The 16810-nt window shown below is 37.8% G+C and overlaps 1 protein-coding gene across 1 annotated transcript in view; it reads right to left on the bottom strand.

Moving 5' to 3' along the window:
• Positions 1-14087, bottom strand: part of MOB2 (MOB kinase activator 2) — a 127309-nt gene extending 113222 nt beyond the window's left edge. Inside the window, exon 1 of the mRNA XM_070932958.1 lies at positions 13807-14087. Within this exon, the coding sequence (XP_070789059.1) occupies positions 13807-13823 (17 nt within the window). The 5' untranslated portion in view covers positions 13824-14087. The remainder of the gene's footprint in view (positions 1-13806) is intronic.
• Between the last annotated feature and the right edge of the window lie 2723 nt (positions 14088-16810).

Below are 16810 nucleotides of genomic sequence, written 5' to 3' on the forward strand. Positions count from 1 at the left end.
TTTTGTTAGCTGCAGCAACACTGGCCATTCGAGGCCTGGAAGCAGCTCTGCCTCTGATAAGAGGGGGAGACCAGGAACCCTCAGCAGAAAAGGGAGCTTGCCTATCAGTGTCCCCCATAATTCTAAAGTCTGTTGTCCTGTCCAGAAATCCACAGAGAAAGGCAAAGTCTTCCCAACCGGAGAGAGAAGGGAATTATACTGGCCTGACAAAATGGCTGCCGTTGCAGTCAAAATGGCCGCCTCCAACAGCCACAGTTCAAAAAAGACAGTCTTCAGGGATGATCAAAAGACCGCAGGTCAGGCCGCTAAGCAAGCCCGCAGACAAATACAGACTTTGCGCTGGTCAATGTCCAGATGCCCTCAGCCAATCAGTAATCACCAGCTCTGTGCCCAGAAATGCCGGGGAGACAAGGCCGCCCGTGCAAATGGCCGCCAAATTTTGCGCGGGAACGAAGGCCGCCGCGACTTACAACCAGCTCAAAGTGCCTGGCACCGCCCCTCCGATTGTAGCAATGCAGCCAGGCACAGGTAATCACCAAAAAGCAGCGCCCAGACTGAAATAGGCTGGCGCGACTGCAAACGGCCCCCAAACGGCGAGAAATTGATAAAAAAAGCCGCTGCGCCTCTCAGCTGAGCAGCGGTGATGAAAGGGACGCCGTGGCAAGCCAAAACGGCGCACGCGTCCCCTGGCTTCCAACGCAGCCTCCTGCAGGCAGAAAAGGCAATTTTAAGGGTCCAGGGCGAAAGCCAGCCGGATAGCCCCCTCAGAGCATTAAAGGTGTAGGGGAGGTTGGGGGGAGAGCAACAGCCACCCCCCCACACACTCAATCCAGAAGCGGAAAGATTCCCCCTGGCCTACCTGCAAATTCTGCCAGTCACAGCTACAATATATTAGTAGAGAAAAACAAAAAAAGGAAAAATAACAAAGTCCAGGGAATAATTAGAATTAATTAAATCCAACTCAAAGCTCAGGAGCTTAAGGTTGCAACCATGAGCTAGTGCTGAGTTGAAACAAACTGAAGAGACGTCACCAGGGAGGCAGATCTTCAGAAGTTTCAACTCAGGACATAGAGCTAGAGCAAGGAATAACCCAGACTGGCACCTCCCATTTCTACACTATGGAGAATAGAATAACAGAGTTGGAAGGGACCTTGGAGGTCTTCTAGTCCAACCCCCTGCTTAGGCAGGAAACCCTACATCACTTCAGACAAATGGTTATCCAACAATTTCTTTAAAACTTCCAGTGTTGGAGCATTCACAAGTTCTGGAGGCAAGTTGTTCTACTGATTAATTGTTCTAACAGTCAAGAAATTTCTCCTTAGTTCTAAGTTGCTTCTCTCCTTGATTAGTTTCCACCCATTGCTTCTTGTTCTACCCTCAGGTGCTTTGGAGAATAATTTGACTCCCTCTTCTTGTGGCCCTGAGATATCGGAACACTGCTATCATGTCACCGCTAGTCCTTCTTTTCATAAGACTAGACATATCCAATTCCAGTAACCGTTCTTTATAATTATCCTTGAGTCCCCTAATCATCTTTGTTGCTATTCTCTGCACTCTTTCTAGAGTCTCAACATCTTTTTTACATCGTGGCAATCAAAATTGGATGCAGTATTCCAAACATGGCCTTACCAAGGCATTATAAAGTGGTATTAACACTTCACATGATCTTGATTCTATCCCTCTGTTTATGCAGCCTAGAACTATGTTGGCTTTTTTGGCAGCTGCTGCACACTGCTGGCTCATATTTAAGTGATTGTCCACTAGGACTCCAAGATCCCTCTCACAGTCACTACTATTGAGCAAGGTACCACATATACTGTACCTGTGCATTTTGTTTTTCTTGCCTAAATGTAGAACCTTACTTTTTTCACCATTGAATTTCATTTAGATCATATTATTCAAGTAATTGCAATGGCATGAAAATACTTCAATTCAGGAAACTCTCCATGAGTGTAATTGATATTGTAATGATAGGAGAAAACTCTTGAAAAATTGTATTTATTTAGATATATTTTTAGTTATAAATTTTAGACATATATTTATTTCCTTCAGCAGCTCAAGTTGACTTCTATAGAGTTCGCTCTTCATTTTCTTGCCATAACAGTATTCTGCGATGTAGAGGGGTTAAGAGAGAAAAAGACTAGCCCAAAGTCATCCATACAGCTTTTTTAGCCAAGGGTAGACTTGAATTTGATCTCCGGATTTGTATTCCAAGTTCTGAATCACTATATCATTATACTGGATCTTTGTAGCCCCTATCTTTCGCACATCACATCAGAATTGGAATAGATTAAGCTAAAGAACAGAATCCACTGAACTGTTAAAAACAACACCCAGTTCTGTTGTTTTCTACAACTGTTGAGAGACAAAAATAAAATTGTATCAATCAAAAGAATAGTTACTGATTCTTCTGCATTAAAAGAAGAGCCATTTTGCCACAATATCTATTGTCTTAATTTAAATCTTTTATGTCTAAAATGCAACAAAGTAGTTCAAAGTTGACTATTTGTATAAGATGGATAGAGGAAGCAATTTAGACATTCTTTGTGTCAATTTATTTTTACACTGTGACAAAGTACTTAATAATGTTGAAGTGCATGAGCTGACCTTTAGCTTGCAGTAAATATCATCTCATCTAACATAGTTAATTTGTCCTGTATGTCCCAGAGTAAGCCCTTAATACTGTTATCATTTTTTATTCTAGCATTCAGTAGACTTTTTCATTCAAATAGCTATATTTCTTGGAACAAAAAAGAGTTTAGATAAAACAAAACAGCCAATCTGTTATTTATGCAATGTCATACAAGCCATAAAAGATTTCTGATGTCCATTTATACTTGGTAACATGATAAAGTTTAAGTGTTCTCTTTGTTTATGGGAGTTTATTCATCAATGATTAACAGTTACTATGTCTGAATTTGGCTGGTATCTTGAAGGAATGAAGAGATGTTGCCATCTAGATAAAAGAACACTGCCTTGCTTTTCTTTTGCCTTAGAACATGCAAGAGGAGTGGGAGTGTCCATTGTAAGCCTTCTGTTATGATTGCACTTTTAAAAAGGAAATCTTTATCTCTTATTTCCTATATTATTGTGGTGTTTCATTTAGAAAATATATTTTCTAAGATATGAGAAATTATGAGAAAATATCTTTCTCATAATTTAAAACTTGTAGCTGTGACACTGTTACATCAGTTTTCTTTCAGACTTAGTAATTTCTAGTTGTGAAGAGCACTTCCTGTTTGCATCCTGTTTCAAACACTGCATTTTTCTGCCTTGGAGGAATACACAATGGAGTATTTACAAAAGGAGAGCAAGTTCTCTCTCAGAACTAAGACCATATTCTGGAAGCATACTTCATATAGATCAGGGATGTCAAACTCACATCGTCATGGCGGCATCATGTGATTATCGGGACTTTTTTCCTTCACTAAAATGGGTGTGGCCAGGACATGACACATCCGGCCCATGGACCAGGAGTTTGACAGCCCTGATGTAGATGAAACCTTAAACTTTGTAATAGTTAAATTGTTAACCACAGAATAAATATTAAGTAGTATAATAACCTGCCTCCTAGGTCATGGGAGCTCCATCACTGCAAGTTTTTAAACAAAGGTTGGACAGTCATTTGTCTGGGATGGCCTAAGCATTCCAGCCCTGGGCAGTGTTTGAACTAGATCTCCACAAGATCCCTTCTATTCCTATGATTCTATGAAGATTTCCACAATGAATCAATCAATATTTTGAAAGTCTCAGTCACACTGTTTAGAAGATACCAACTGCTTAATTTAAAAAAATTATATGACTTTTAGCTATTTTACTGAAAGTACCTGGTATAAAACCACATTTAGAGATAATGTGTGCAAAGTACTGCAAAGTACTGCAAAACAAGGGAAATCCTTGCTTTGAGAAAAACAGTAAATAATTCAAAGTGATTTTAAAAAAATATAACAAGAGCTTTAAGAATTTCTTTAAAATAATGAATGCAAGGTAAGAATCTCATTAATAGAATTCACTAGGCTACTATTTTCTTAATTTATACCATATTAACTTATTGTGTATTTATTTTAACAAAGCCACACTATAATTTTGCTGTAACTCAATATAAAGACAAAACTGACCCTAAACTAATCAGACTTTGTATTTTTTTAGTTTACAAGGGAGAAATGTCCCAGTATTAAATGTCTATTTAAAAAAAAAAAGAGTAACTGAAGGAAAACTTGTCTATCACAAGTTTTAGAGATAGTTTCCTGTAACTTATAAAAACAAAAATGAAGCAAATATCTGCCCAAGGGAGAATAAGCAAATTAATATAGCATTATCTTAACCTATATCAAAAGCTAAGTGTATTCAGACCTAGTTATTAATTAGAATATGAGGCTTTTAACATCTCATTAGATGGTGACAATCACTTCTGTACTGTCATAATGAAAATAATATAAACTTGTTCATGTAATCACGAGTTCAACTCAGCTTTTGAGTTATCCAATTTTATCTAACATTATCTAACACGGATCCAACAATCAATATATTAGGAAAAAAGTGATCTAACAAATCAATGTACCAATTGATAAAGCACAGAACAGAACATGTATAAATGTGAGAGGAAGAAAGGGAGAAAGTCCTAGTTTTATTTGTACAAAGACATGCTGCATTCAGGAATGACATTGCTGAAGGAGAGCCATTTTAGTCTAACAGTCTGAAAAAAATACTGCCAGAGTCCATTAGATTCATAAATAGCAATAACAACAGCACTTAGACTTATATACCACTTCACAGTGCTTTATAGCCCTCTCTAAGCGGTTTACAGAGTCAGCATATTGCCCCCCACAATCTGGGTCCTCATTTTACCGATCTCGGAAGGATGGAAGGCTGAGTCAATCTTGAGCCAGTGAATATTGAACTGCCAACAGCTGGCAGTCAGCAGAAGTAGCCTCCAGTATTGCATTCTAACCACTGCACCACCACAGCTTAAAAAACAACACTGGATAACAATTTTTTCCCTAAAAGTTTGGCTCCCTGAACAATTTTTGGGATTATGATGGACCCCTTGAAATTGAACACTGAATGACTGTATCACATAGGAATCTTAAGAAATATGAAATTAACTTTAATGACTACAATATATTTAATTGCATAATGTTTCTGACATGTTGTATGAGTTTAATATGGCTAAAAGTGTTTTGTTGCTGATTTTCATTTGTACTCAGAGTGCAATGCATCTCGCTACAGTGTTCAACAACAGTCAGGCAGCATTGATGGATTCCAGTTACCCTTATACTGTTTTTCCATTGTGGCAATGTCCTGGTGAAATCTTTCACTATATTTATCACTGACTACACCTAGATTGGCAGGAATTAAGCCCAACTATGAATGCAGAAAATGAATCTTCAGTGACGTTTCAATTCATGGTCTTGTATACTGTAAGAAATTTGTCAACCAGCTGAATGTAGTTTGATGCTCTGTAATTGCTAAGAAAATTCTCAATGACATCCTTGAATGCATTCCATGTGATTTTCTATGGCCCTACTGACAGCTCTTTGAATTGCTCATCATTGATGATGTATCTGATCTGTAGACCAACAGAAATGCCTTGCTTAAACTTGGCATCAGTTATTTTTGGAAGGATCTGTCTCAGATGGTAATAAAAACCTTCACCTTCCTTGTTCATTGCTTCCACAAAATTTTTCATCAGTCCGAGTTTTATGTGAGGCAGAGGCAAAAATATCTTTGCTGGGTCAATGAGAGGTTCATGTGCCGTGCTTTTCTGTCCTGGAACCAAATTCTTTCAGAGTGGCCATTTCTTTTTAATGTAATGTGACACTCTTGCACAGCTGTCCTATTCCCATATGTAACAGTACTTGGCATATCTGAGCTGCATTCCAAGCAGCAGAGCCACTACTTTTAGATCGCCACAGTTATTCCAGTTGTACTTGGTTACTGGATGTACTTCAATAACAGTTCCACATTTTCATATGTTTCCTTCATGTGTGCAGCATTGCCAACAAATACTAAAGATTTTATATACTAGCATTGTGTAAAAACAGATGATTTCCATAAAACGGTATACTGTGTATTAAATTACAGGTTATTTTCATGATTAGCAGCCAAAAAACTGTAAGATACACCCAAACATATTCAGGAAGCAAAATCTTTGTTGTCCAATGTAATGATTATACACAGAAAATGAATTATATCTATAGTATTGTTCAGTAATTTAAGTGCACTGAATATGAAAACCTCCTTGCTTACAATCAAATCTAAAGGACATTAATATGAAATCTATATTGACTATGATATCCCAATATACAACTCTTTGTATTAAATATATACAGAATGAAGTGTCCAATCCCATACATGCTGTTCCGCATACATTATTTTGATAACCAGAATAGGTTTATCTCCATTATATTCAGAAAGTTTCCTACGGATTACCATAGACATAAAACATACACCAGTAAGTGCACATGTACAAAATACATTTTAAATCAATCCAAATGGGTAGATCAGGAGAAGATAGCCTACAATTTGTAAAGGAAGTCCTCAACTTACAACTGTTTACTTAACAATGGTTCAAATCAACAACATCCTTCATAAAATCCAGTTATGGTTTAAATTAGAAGTTATGACCATCATCCCGCTCTCAGTCACATGACTGAAATTCTGGTATTTGGCAACTGTCCTGCATTTACAATTACTTTAGTGTTGTGCGGTCACATGATCACATTTTCCTATGGTTTTCTACCAGTTTCTGTGGCAAAAAACTTACTATGAAAATTACAGTCCAAATTTTGTTTAAAAGTCGAGGCCCACCTGTGATTTCCTGCCATTTATTATCACATTGCTGAAATTCAGCAGGGCTAGAAGTTTTCATCTCTCTATTCAGACTGAGAATAGCATTTAACCTTTCAGTTAAACTTGGCACATAGTTAGTTACTACTAATATTAATCTTTTAACAACTATATGAATACTTTTACACACAGCAGAGAAAATGCACATCTGAGAAAAATCTTCTACTTGCGGAAGAAGGCCTTCATCCTGCAGTGGATAGACAATGGGTAAAATGATGATGATGGTGAGAAAACAATGTGGAGGCTGTAATATTGCATATGATTGTTTTCTTCTAACAGTATAGTTGCGTACAAATGTGTAGAATTTTTTATTATTCTGGAACACAGTCAAATTATTTAGTTAACTGGAACACCTGAATACTCTCACATCCAATACAGCCATAAAACCAGATGGAGCACCTCCCCGCCCTGAATCCAAAAGGAGAAGGGCGGTATAGAAATCTGATTAAATAAATAAATAAATAAATAAATAAATAAATAAATAAATAAATAAATAAACGAAACAGTGTAGGTAAAAAACAAACAAATTCTCTCACTTTCCTGCCACACCAATCTATATGTTTTCATGTAATTGCCCCATATACTTCAATCATAGTTATTCAAAGAATACCACAAAACATAGCCCACAGCTATAGAAAGGTTACCTCTTCTAAAATAAATTCACAATATTCTTTGTCAGTCTTCTGGAAACTATTCAAAACAAAGTTCTTTTAGAGGGCCTTTTCTTGCATTTTTATACCCGATGCCAACTCACTTTTTGTTTCCTGTGTTATTCTGTATCTTTTTGTGCCCTTAGGTGGGGGTGGTGGGGGTGGTAGGAGGCTGAGGTTATTGTTACCCTTGTTATGATTGTTCCTGGCTGACTTTAACTTTACCAAGGATGTTTTAACTTTTGTTTATACCCCCTGTAAGCCATTGAGAGTCATCTGATTAAAGCAAGGTAGAAGTATCATCTAGCAATCAATCAATAACCCCATGCAGTTTCGGAATGTACCTGTTTGAAATAATGGACTGAAATTTGTACCAATCAAATGAAAAATGTTGATAGATTGACAGGAAGTTTTCAACCAATCCCAAACTATAAATGTGTTTTTAAAGAAGTGTTTTAGAGTCATTCAAATTGTGAAAAATCCAAGATATGAAAATAAAAGAGAATGTGAAGGAAGATTGATCATGGACTGAAGAGGCAAACCATACTGGAAACAGCTGCCCTACCATGAGAGAAGCAGGCAATATCTCTTACAGACAACCAGTTCTTCTGAGCCAAGGAATCTTCCATATGAGCTATAGCCTGCTTCTTTATAAGGGTCTATTCATGAACAAGGCTAAGGAGCAGGAAATGGTATCAATCAAAAGCTGTGTATGAAGAGCAAAGAAAGGAACTATGTAGCTCTCTCTTTCCAGGAGAAAAACCAAGAATTAGGAAGGGCATTGTAATGCTTTTCCCTCTGCTTAGAGCTGAAGGACTAAGACTTGACTTATTTCTATCCCTCTCAAAGAAAATCTGTAAGTACTCTAGATGGTTCAACAAGATGCTTATATTAAACTAGCTGGTTTTAAGATTTTCAGCAGAAATAAGTGTACAAGATCAAGGAGGAAAACTTAAACACTGTGAAAGTTCTCACAGTAAGAATATTCGTAGGTGCATTTAGCAATTACAGTATAATTTACAATTCCACCATTTCTCCCTATAGCCAATAAACAATTTATGGGTTAAGTGGAAGATGGCAAAGATCTTCCTCTCTCTCTCTCTCTCTCTCTGTGTGTGTGTGTGTGTGTGTGTGTGTGTGTGTGTGTGTGTGTGTGTGTGTTTATAGGAGTTTATTTCTACCTCCAAGTGTTCAGGTCCCATGTATAGCAGAATGAGAGACAATAAGGTATAGTGGTGATGGTACTGCGTGCAGGCATGGAAGTCAGATTGGGGACTCTGGGCCTGTCAACCTCTCTCAGCCCTAAAGAAGTCAAAAATAGCTAAAGCATGCTGGACCAGAGTAGTAAATTGTGATCTACAACCTTCAATGAGGTGGTCTTCATCCTGCAGTAGATTGATTTGGGCTGATCAATGTCATTAAGCATATTAATTTGGGACAAGCTAATGACACAGGAAAATAATCCACAATTCCTGAGGGGTAAAACAAGGAAGGGGTTGCTATATTCCACATGCTAAAAGCTTCCTCATTAGAGGTAATGACTGGCTCTTTGCTTATCGCACATTGCAACTTACAAAATGGAAATTTATGACATGAGTTCTACTTTTATTGCCTGAACTTGTTTTTATTATGTGAAAATTATTGAAATGTAACCATAGAAATTCAGTTCAAAACATAGGATTACATGTTGCTTCCCTGCTCCTGCTGGAAATTGATGCCCTGAGGCATATTTAGAACTAGAAAAAATGCTAAAGATAAATGACTATCTTAGAACAAAGTGGTGTAAAGAAGCAGCAGCTGTAAATTATTCCCAGTCTGATGAACAATGCAAGAAATATCAGATTGTTCAAGAACAGACAGAACAGTGCTATAAAATTAAATATAAGTGTGAATGGAAAACCTGTTTTAGGACTCTAAGTCATCACTTGTGTTTAACTTTAAAAAGTTTTTTTTTTTTAAAAAAAAAAGGAAAAAATGAAGAACTTAATTAAATATGAATGAAACTAATCAAATTTTATCAGTCAGCTATGCACTATTTAAATGATGGCATTCATACAAAAAGTACAAGCTAAGTGTTCAATTCCATTAAAGCAGTTTTCACTGACAAAGCTGGGGAAGGATTGATTATTCTCTCTTTAGATCCTAAAACACTTCCAAAATGTACTTGAGAATCCATAAGCTGCAGAATGAAAGAGAAAGTCTGCATCTCTTGCAAGCAATTTCACCCCAACTATAGCAGAGCATAACATAGCATAACTGAAGTACAGCAAAGTTAATAGCAATATTGTAAGACAATACAGCTATGGATTTTAATATTTGTATTACAAATTGTAACGTACTATTTCTTCAATTTGCATAGTGGTCCCAAGGTTTACTTTCCTTTTTTGAAATGAATGACTGATAAAGGCAAAAGCGAAAAAAGAATCCAGAAAATCCTTTAATATTAACTGTTGCTTAATTTGCTACTGTCAGAGATATCAACTTTGTTAAAACAATTTCTATTATTTGTGATATAGTTATTTTTCTTCATAAATATTTGTATACTTAGACTAATTGAACATGCTACAGATTAATTATATACTAAGGTCAGAAAAAAAGTACTCTGCATAATATGCAATTAATTAGTATATGGGAATTTGCTGTGATTAAGGTATGTTAAAGGTTCCAAGTCAAAGAAATTAATGAACAGTTTATCAATGACTAGTAGCCTTGGTAACTAAACAGTGCTTAACGATATGCCTCTTAACCTAGCTGCCATTTTTGTGCTTTGTGTGAAGGTTTCTTAAACTATGTTGCTAATAACTGCTTAAAAAGTATGCTAGATAAACACTCACCGAATGGCAATGTTAATCTAGAAATGGGCCTATTTCCTAAATATAATTATTTAATTATACTGCCTTTGGGACTGTCTAAAGGAACTAATACTATAATCCAAATGTTATGGTTGTACTGTTTGTCAGTGGAATGGATACTACTGGCAGATCAATTCTTCCTTTCCATTAAGTCACTACCTCAGGCACCCCCAAATCTGTCCCAGAGGACTGACAACCCCATACTCTTAGGCTAATTGTATTTAAAATATTTCAAATATTTCTGTTACATTGCAGCAGATCCTATGATGGTATAATCATACTTTTGTCATATTCAGAAGCACAGATTTATTTAGCAGTGGTGTTCTTTTATAATTGTTTCCCGGTAGGCATATTTATGACTATACAATTAAAAAAGCCACGAATTAGCCATCTTTCAGAGAAATCTTTTTTTGTGTGTGCAAAAAATGCAAAAAACTTTCAAATTATATCAAAATGAAATGCAAAACAGATGCACTTCTGGATATTAATTAAAACTGCACATTATATTTTCTATGCACAATAGTCTCATTAAAAGTTCCTGTAGTTTAAAAGGCTAAATTTACTGCACAGTGTACTACTTGTGTGGTGCAATTGAATTTGCCCACATAATCTTAACATGGGATTGTTCAGCAGCAAATTATAGGATATTTATTTTATACAATCAGAAGAAATTTTGATTGTTACATTATGATACTTTCAGTAGCTGATATCCTCAAAGGACCTTATGGGAGCTGCAGCTTAGCTGTCATATTATTTATTAATAAATTATTTCTTCTTATTAAGTATATGTAATTGAAGCAAAATATTTCTGAACAATGCAAAATACACTTGGTATATAATGTCATTAAGCTTTTATCTTCTCATTCTTAGATTTTATGCAGAGTACTCCCTAATTATTAAGAGATTAGAAGCACTACCACAAGTGTTTGAAAACTTTTCATTCTCTCCTATACATATTCCATTCCTGGTACTATTTTACATGTTATGCTTATTACTAAAGAGGAAAGGCACAAAAAGTTCAAGACAAGAGAAGGAAGTAGATATTTTTATTTATGTTTATAAAGTCTAGAAGCATTAAATCTAAAAAAATAGGTATCTGGGATCCAGAGAGTTTCAACACAAATTCAAAAGGCACAGAGTTTCTAAGATCAACTTGGAATTCTGAAAACCAAAAATAAGAAACAAGTACTCCTGGTTATAAAATTAATTTATTCTTGTTACTGAAGGCCTAATACTACCATAGGCATTTATGAAATAAAATGCTCATGCACCTAAGGAGAGAATAGTTTTTGAATAACATAAGGAGGAGGAATTTGACAAATCGACTACAACAAAATATTGGTGCTGCCAGCATTTCAACAACATAGTATCCGATCAGTTACTGTTAAATATAAGGGCAGTAACTCAGTTGATCAACAGCCAATTTCCCATGTAACAGGATAATACCTTTTTCAATTTACTATAACATACAAGAATGTTTTTTCCCTCTAGTTAGATTTAGAATTGCAGAAATCTTGTAAATTTCTCTAAAATGTCATTAAGATATGAAGAGTAGCACAGGATCAAATTACGGAATAAACCTAAAAGGTTTTGAAGAACATCTTACCTAGTAAATGTATTTGGAAGCACTAATATTTATAAATCATAGAAATCAAGAATGTACACATAATTGCTGTAAATAAAGGGACTTAATCAAGCCAGCATATGATCACCACAGACAATCAACTCTAAAGTAATAGGAAGTTAGTCTAATTTTTGTCTTCTGTGTAATAGACTATTACAATCCCAATACACTGAGCTCGCCTTTTCAGTGAGCAATGTTTGGTTTTAACCTCTGTCAAGGTCTTCTCTTCAACCTTTCAACATACAAACATACATTTAAACTGTGGGTTAAAGTGCAACAGCAAAGACAGAAACCTAAACTGACCGAAATGGGCCGATATTCTCTAAATCCAAATTCTTACAATATCAATAGATTGAGGCAATATTTGTGTATTAACTAAATGTCTATGGAGATTCTCAGTTATCCATGTCATGGTTGTCCCAAAGATGCTTTTTCCAAGAAGCAACTGGACTTTTTTTCTTTGAATAAGCTTTTTGGATGAGAAGTGAAACTTTTTCAAAGAAAAAATCAGAAGGTCCAGTTGCCTCTTGGAAAAAGCACCTTTGGGACATTTGTGTATTAAATTCCTTCTAATAACCCAATTGAAGAATAATACTCTGGATAGCTGGCAGGTTGATATACATTACTCCACTATTTTTTTTAAAATATTTCCCTTTCTACTCTTTGCATGTATCGTATCTATTTCTTAAAAACTATTTTTTAAAGTATCAGCAGTCAGGAGTCAGTTATTACAGCACATTTCAGTCTCAACTAGTATTACTACTTCTTCTGGACCCCTTGTTCTCCAGCAACACAGGATCCCAAGAAGCAAGTGTTGTAATGCTTTGTATTTTCAATTTAGAAAACGGTAGGTTAATGTTATCTGATCAAATATCATTTTCAGAAAACTTTAAATACACTAGCCACCGCAGGAAGCCATTTATTACTCAGGTTAAAAGTAAGCACTGTGCATTTCACTCACACCACACCCTTTCATGTCTTTTGCCCACTTCTCACCGCTTGGCAATTCCTGCCTAGAAATCTGCTACCAGATCATGGTTAAGGTGTCTATGATAACCACACCTTAAGTAAAATTTGCTAAAAAAAAAAAAATAAATACAAACAAATCCCCCCCAACACACACACACACAAGTTCCCCAAGATTGGAGCACCGTCCCCTGCCTGCTTGCATTTCTTTGCAAACTCCAAAAAGCCTTGAAACTACTCTCCAAAAGGACGCACCACCCCAAAGAAAAAAGAATCCCCAAACTCAAAAGAGAAGTCCTCACACTCAACATTGGAACCATCCTGCCACGGTTATTATTAACTACAGTCAACTTTCATTCTCGTTTTTATGGACTTTCGATTCCGTGCAAATATTATTGCACATCTACCCCTTAACAGGATGCAACCAACCTTTCTTTTCATCTTCTTCCTTCCTTTCTTTCTTTTTTTTTCTTTCCTCCTCTTTTCTTTTCAAAAGCCACCACGATTTTAAACGGGGGGGAGACGAGATGGGGGTGTGGGTGGGAAAGAAGAGGAGAAGGAGGGGAGAGAGAGTAAAAGAAGCCGAAGGTGGTGGTGGAGGGGGGGGGAAAGAAAGAAGTCATCGGCCACACACGACTCGAGAACAAACTTCCAACTTTCGGCGCTCCTAAACTGACCCGGCGTCTTCCCACAAAACACCAGCAAACCCCCGAGAGGAAGGAGGGGGAGAAGACTTGGGCGAGCAGGGGCATCCCTCGAGGAGGAGAAATGGTGGGATGGGGGGGGCAGAACCACCGAACTGGAAGCAGCCTCTGCCCCCCCCAAAAAAAAAAAAACACCAACCACCCCACTCAGCGCTACTCACCCCATGAGCCAGTCCATGACGCCGCCTCCTGCAAGGCGCCGCTGCGGTGCTCTGGGCCGAGCGAGCGAGCGAGCGAGCAAGCAGGCGGCGGGTCCGGCTACGTCCTTGCCTGCCTGCCTGCTTTGCCTGAAGAAGCTCGCTTCACCGTCCGCAGTGGCCTCGGAGGTGACTCATGGGTGCCGGTCCCAACGCGGACCTTGTCCCGCCTGACTCCTCCGCTCTCCTCCTTCGCGTCGCCGCTGCCGTCCGAAACCGCCGTTATTATTTATTTATTTTTTTAATTTCTCCCCCCGCCCGCCCCCCCTCCTCCTCCTCCGCCTCCGGGCGGCTCCGCTGGGTTCCCGCCCCCAAGGCAGCGCCCGCCGGGTTCCCCTCAGCCAACCAGCCGAAGTAAGCGAGCGACACACACCCTCGGCTCTCAGGGTGGCCGGAAGTAAACACACAGCCTTTCCTCCAACATTTTCCCCTCCCCTCCCTTCTCTCCCACGCCCGGCTACGGCAACGCGGAAGGGACAGCGCGCCTGAGGAAAGATGGGAAATGGAGTCCGGGGCCAAGCTGTTTTAAAGGAGCGAAGGAGCGAGACCGGCCGACGGTTGGAAGAAGAGAAACCGGGGGACGGCCGCGGATGTGCGTTTTTTTTTCCCTCGGCAGGCGTGATTTAGAGCATGTTGCAGAAGGGGGGGAAACTACAGAGAAATTATATGTAATAAGATATGTAATTTATCTTTTTAAATTCTAACGACAAAAATTGGGGTACGCGTTTACTCAACTCGGGCTTGCTTCTGAGAAACTGTGAATAGAATTATTATGATTAGTTGCACGATCAGCCAGATGTTTTAACTGGATCTGGCATTATTATCCAGCTATGGAGTCCCAAGGACCTGAGATAGGCAGAAGTTGTTGGATGGAATTTAAAAGTTATCATCATAAGATTCAGGCTCTTCTAAATAAAGCTGCCTTTTGCAATTGATTGATGGTGATTTTGACAATGCTAATGGTGCTCAATCAGGACTCCAGTTGTTTCGGGATTGTCCCCAAGGCACCTAACTTTGCTTTTTATTCCCACAGTTGTTCTGTTTCCAGGTTTTTGTATTTTGGGATTTTCTCCAGTCCTTTCTCTTCTAGTGTGCCATCTCCATATGCTGTAACATCCACTATGCAAACAATTTTGCTTTTCTTACCAAGAATTGTCTGGGGAGTTTTGTCACAGATGCTTGTCTTCATGATGCATTGGAATATCTACAAGAAATACCATTGATTTGCCCACAAGCAAGGACTTTAATTATTCTTAATCTTTACAAATACCAAGATAAAAAATTAATGCAAACTAAGGAAAATACAAAAAAAGAAAAAGTGGAAAGAGACAGAAAATAGAAAAAAGAGATAGACAGACAGACAGTAGGCAGGAAGACAGACAGACAGATGATGACTCTCTCCCTCTAGACAATTATGAACAATTTGGCTAACTTAACATCTTCTTTAATAATTAAAGTTTTTAAAGAAGTATTTTCTTCCCATAACTCAACCTATATCAATAGTCAGATTGCAAACAACATTCCACCCTAATCAGCAAAAAACTATTAAGAGCTACCAGAAATATTACCATACATATTTTAATTTTAATCAAAAAATCAATTTTACAATCCAAGCTTATCTTAAGAAATAAAGCAGAAGAAATCTCTCCCCAGTTAGAAACAAATCATTTAAGCCTTGTCATACAATCCTGGTAAAAAAAAAAAAATCCCACTAAGAGCTATCAGAAACTTCCTAAAGTAATTAAGAGAGGAAATAGACAAACAGGTGCCAAGTATGGCTTTGGCAAAATGGATAAGCCGCCAACTCCCAGACCTCTCAAACCTGCTGGAGAATGCTGATTTCCAACCCCTTAATGGGTGATCCTTGCCTTATTAATCCAGAGAGGAATTCTGAAGAGCCAATCCCTTCACTGGCTCCTAAACAAACTTTTGCAAAGCTTCTCTTGAATTTTCTAAAACTTATACTTTGGAGCATACTGTACTGTGCAATCTGTTGATAAACTGTTAGAATTAAAAGTTCAAAATTGGAGATCTCTCACATTTCATTGTCAGAAGGTATATTTGGAATCAGAATCACTCTCTGTACAATTAATATTTTAATTGGCTATCAACCAGAGTCCTAGATCTTAAGGAATACCTAATTTCTAAATTAAAGACACACTTTCTGGCTCTGGATTACTGTCTGCTCACTGTGGAAAGAATAAACTTGTTTCTTTTGTTTGTAAGGCAATTTATTTCCCAAAAATTCCAAATGCAATAAAAGATGGTTCAATTAATATTTCTACTTTCCAAGTGGTTTGGACAGACAGTTCAAAATACTATTTTCAACAGCTCATGCAGGGAGAGAAAGAAATCAGTTCAGCACATTGCCATCTTAACAGAGATCACAGATAACAAAGACAGGGCATAACATGAATCAGGAGGCCTTTGATAGACTGGAATACTAGCAGAAATCAGAAAAATGGAGGGGCAAATGCAAAATTTTTCATTTCAGTAGGAAAAATCAAAGGTACAAATATAGGTTTTGGGGAACCATATTGGGCAGCAAGACATATAAAAAAGAACTGGGTGTCTTGAAGGATTACAAATTAAACGTGAGCCAACAGAGTGATGCAGCTCAGTGGTGAAATGTCACATTTGTTACTACCGGTTCTGTGGGCGTGGCTTGGGGGGGTAATGTGACTGGGTGGGCATGGCCAACTTTTTTTTTTACTTTTTTAAAGCATTTTTTTACAACCTTTTCAGGGGTTGTAAAAAATGTTTTTAAAAGCTAAAAAAAAGAGGCTCTGACGATCACAGCTGTGGCACACGATCATCAGCCTTTTTTTATCTTTTAAATGCAGAAAGTAATGACACCCGGGCGGGTGGGCAGAGCCTCGCGCTGCCATCGCTACCGGTTCTCCGAACCACCTGCCACAATCACTACCAGATCACCTGATCCGGTCCGAACCAGGAGCATTTCACCCCG

The sequence above is a fragment of the Pituophis catenifer genome, unplaced genomic scaffold (genome assembly GCF_029215685.1).
Source record: "Pituophis catenifer annectens isolate HBS135680 unplaced genomic scaffold, rPitCat1.0.hap2 SCAF_1, whole genome shotgun sequence".
Classification (NCBI taxonomy): Eukaryota; Metazoa; Chordata; class Lepidosauria; order Squamata; family Colubridae; genus Pituophis; species Pituophis catenifer.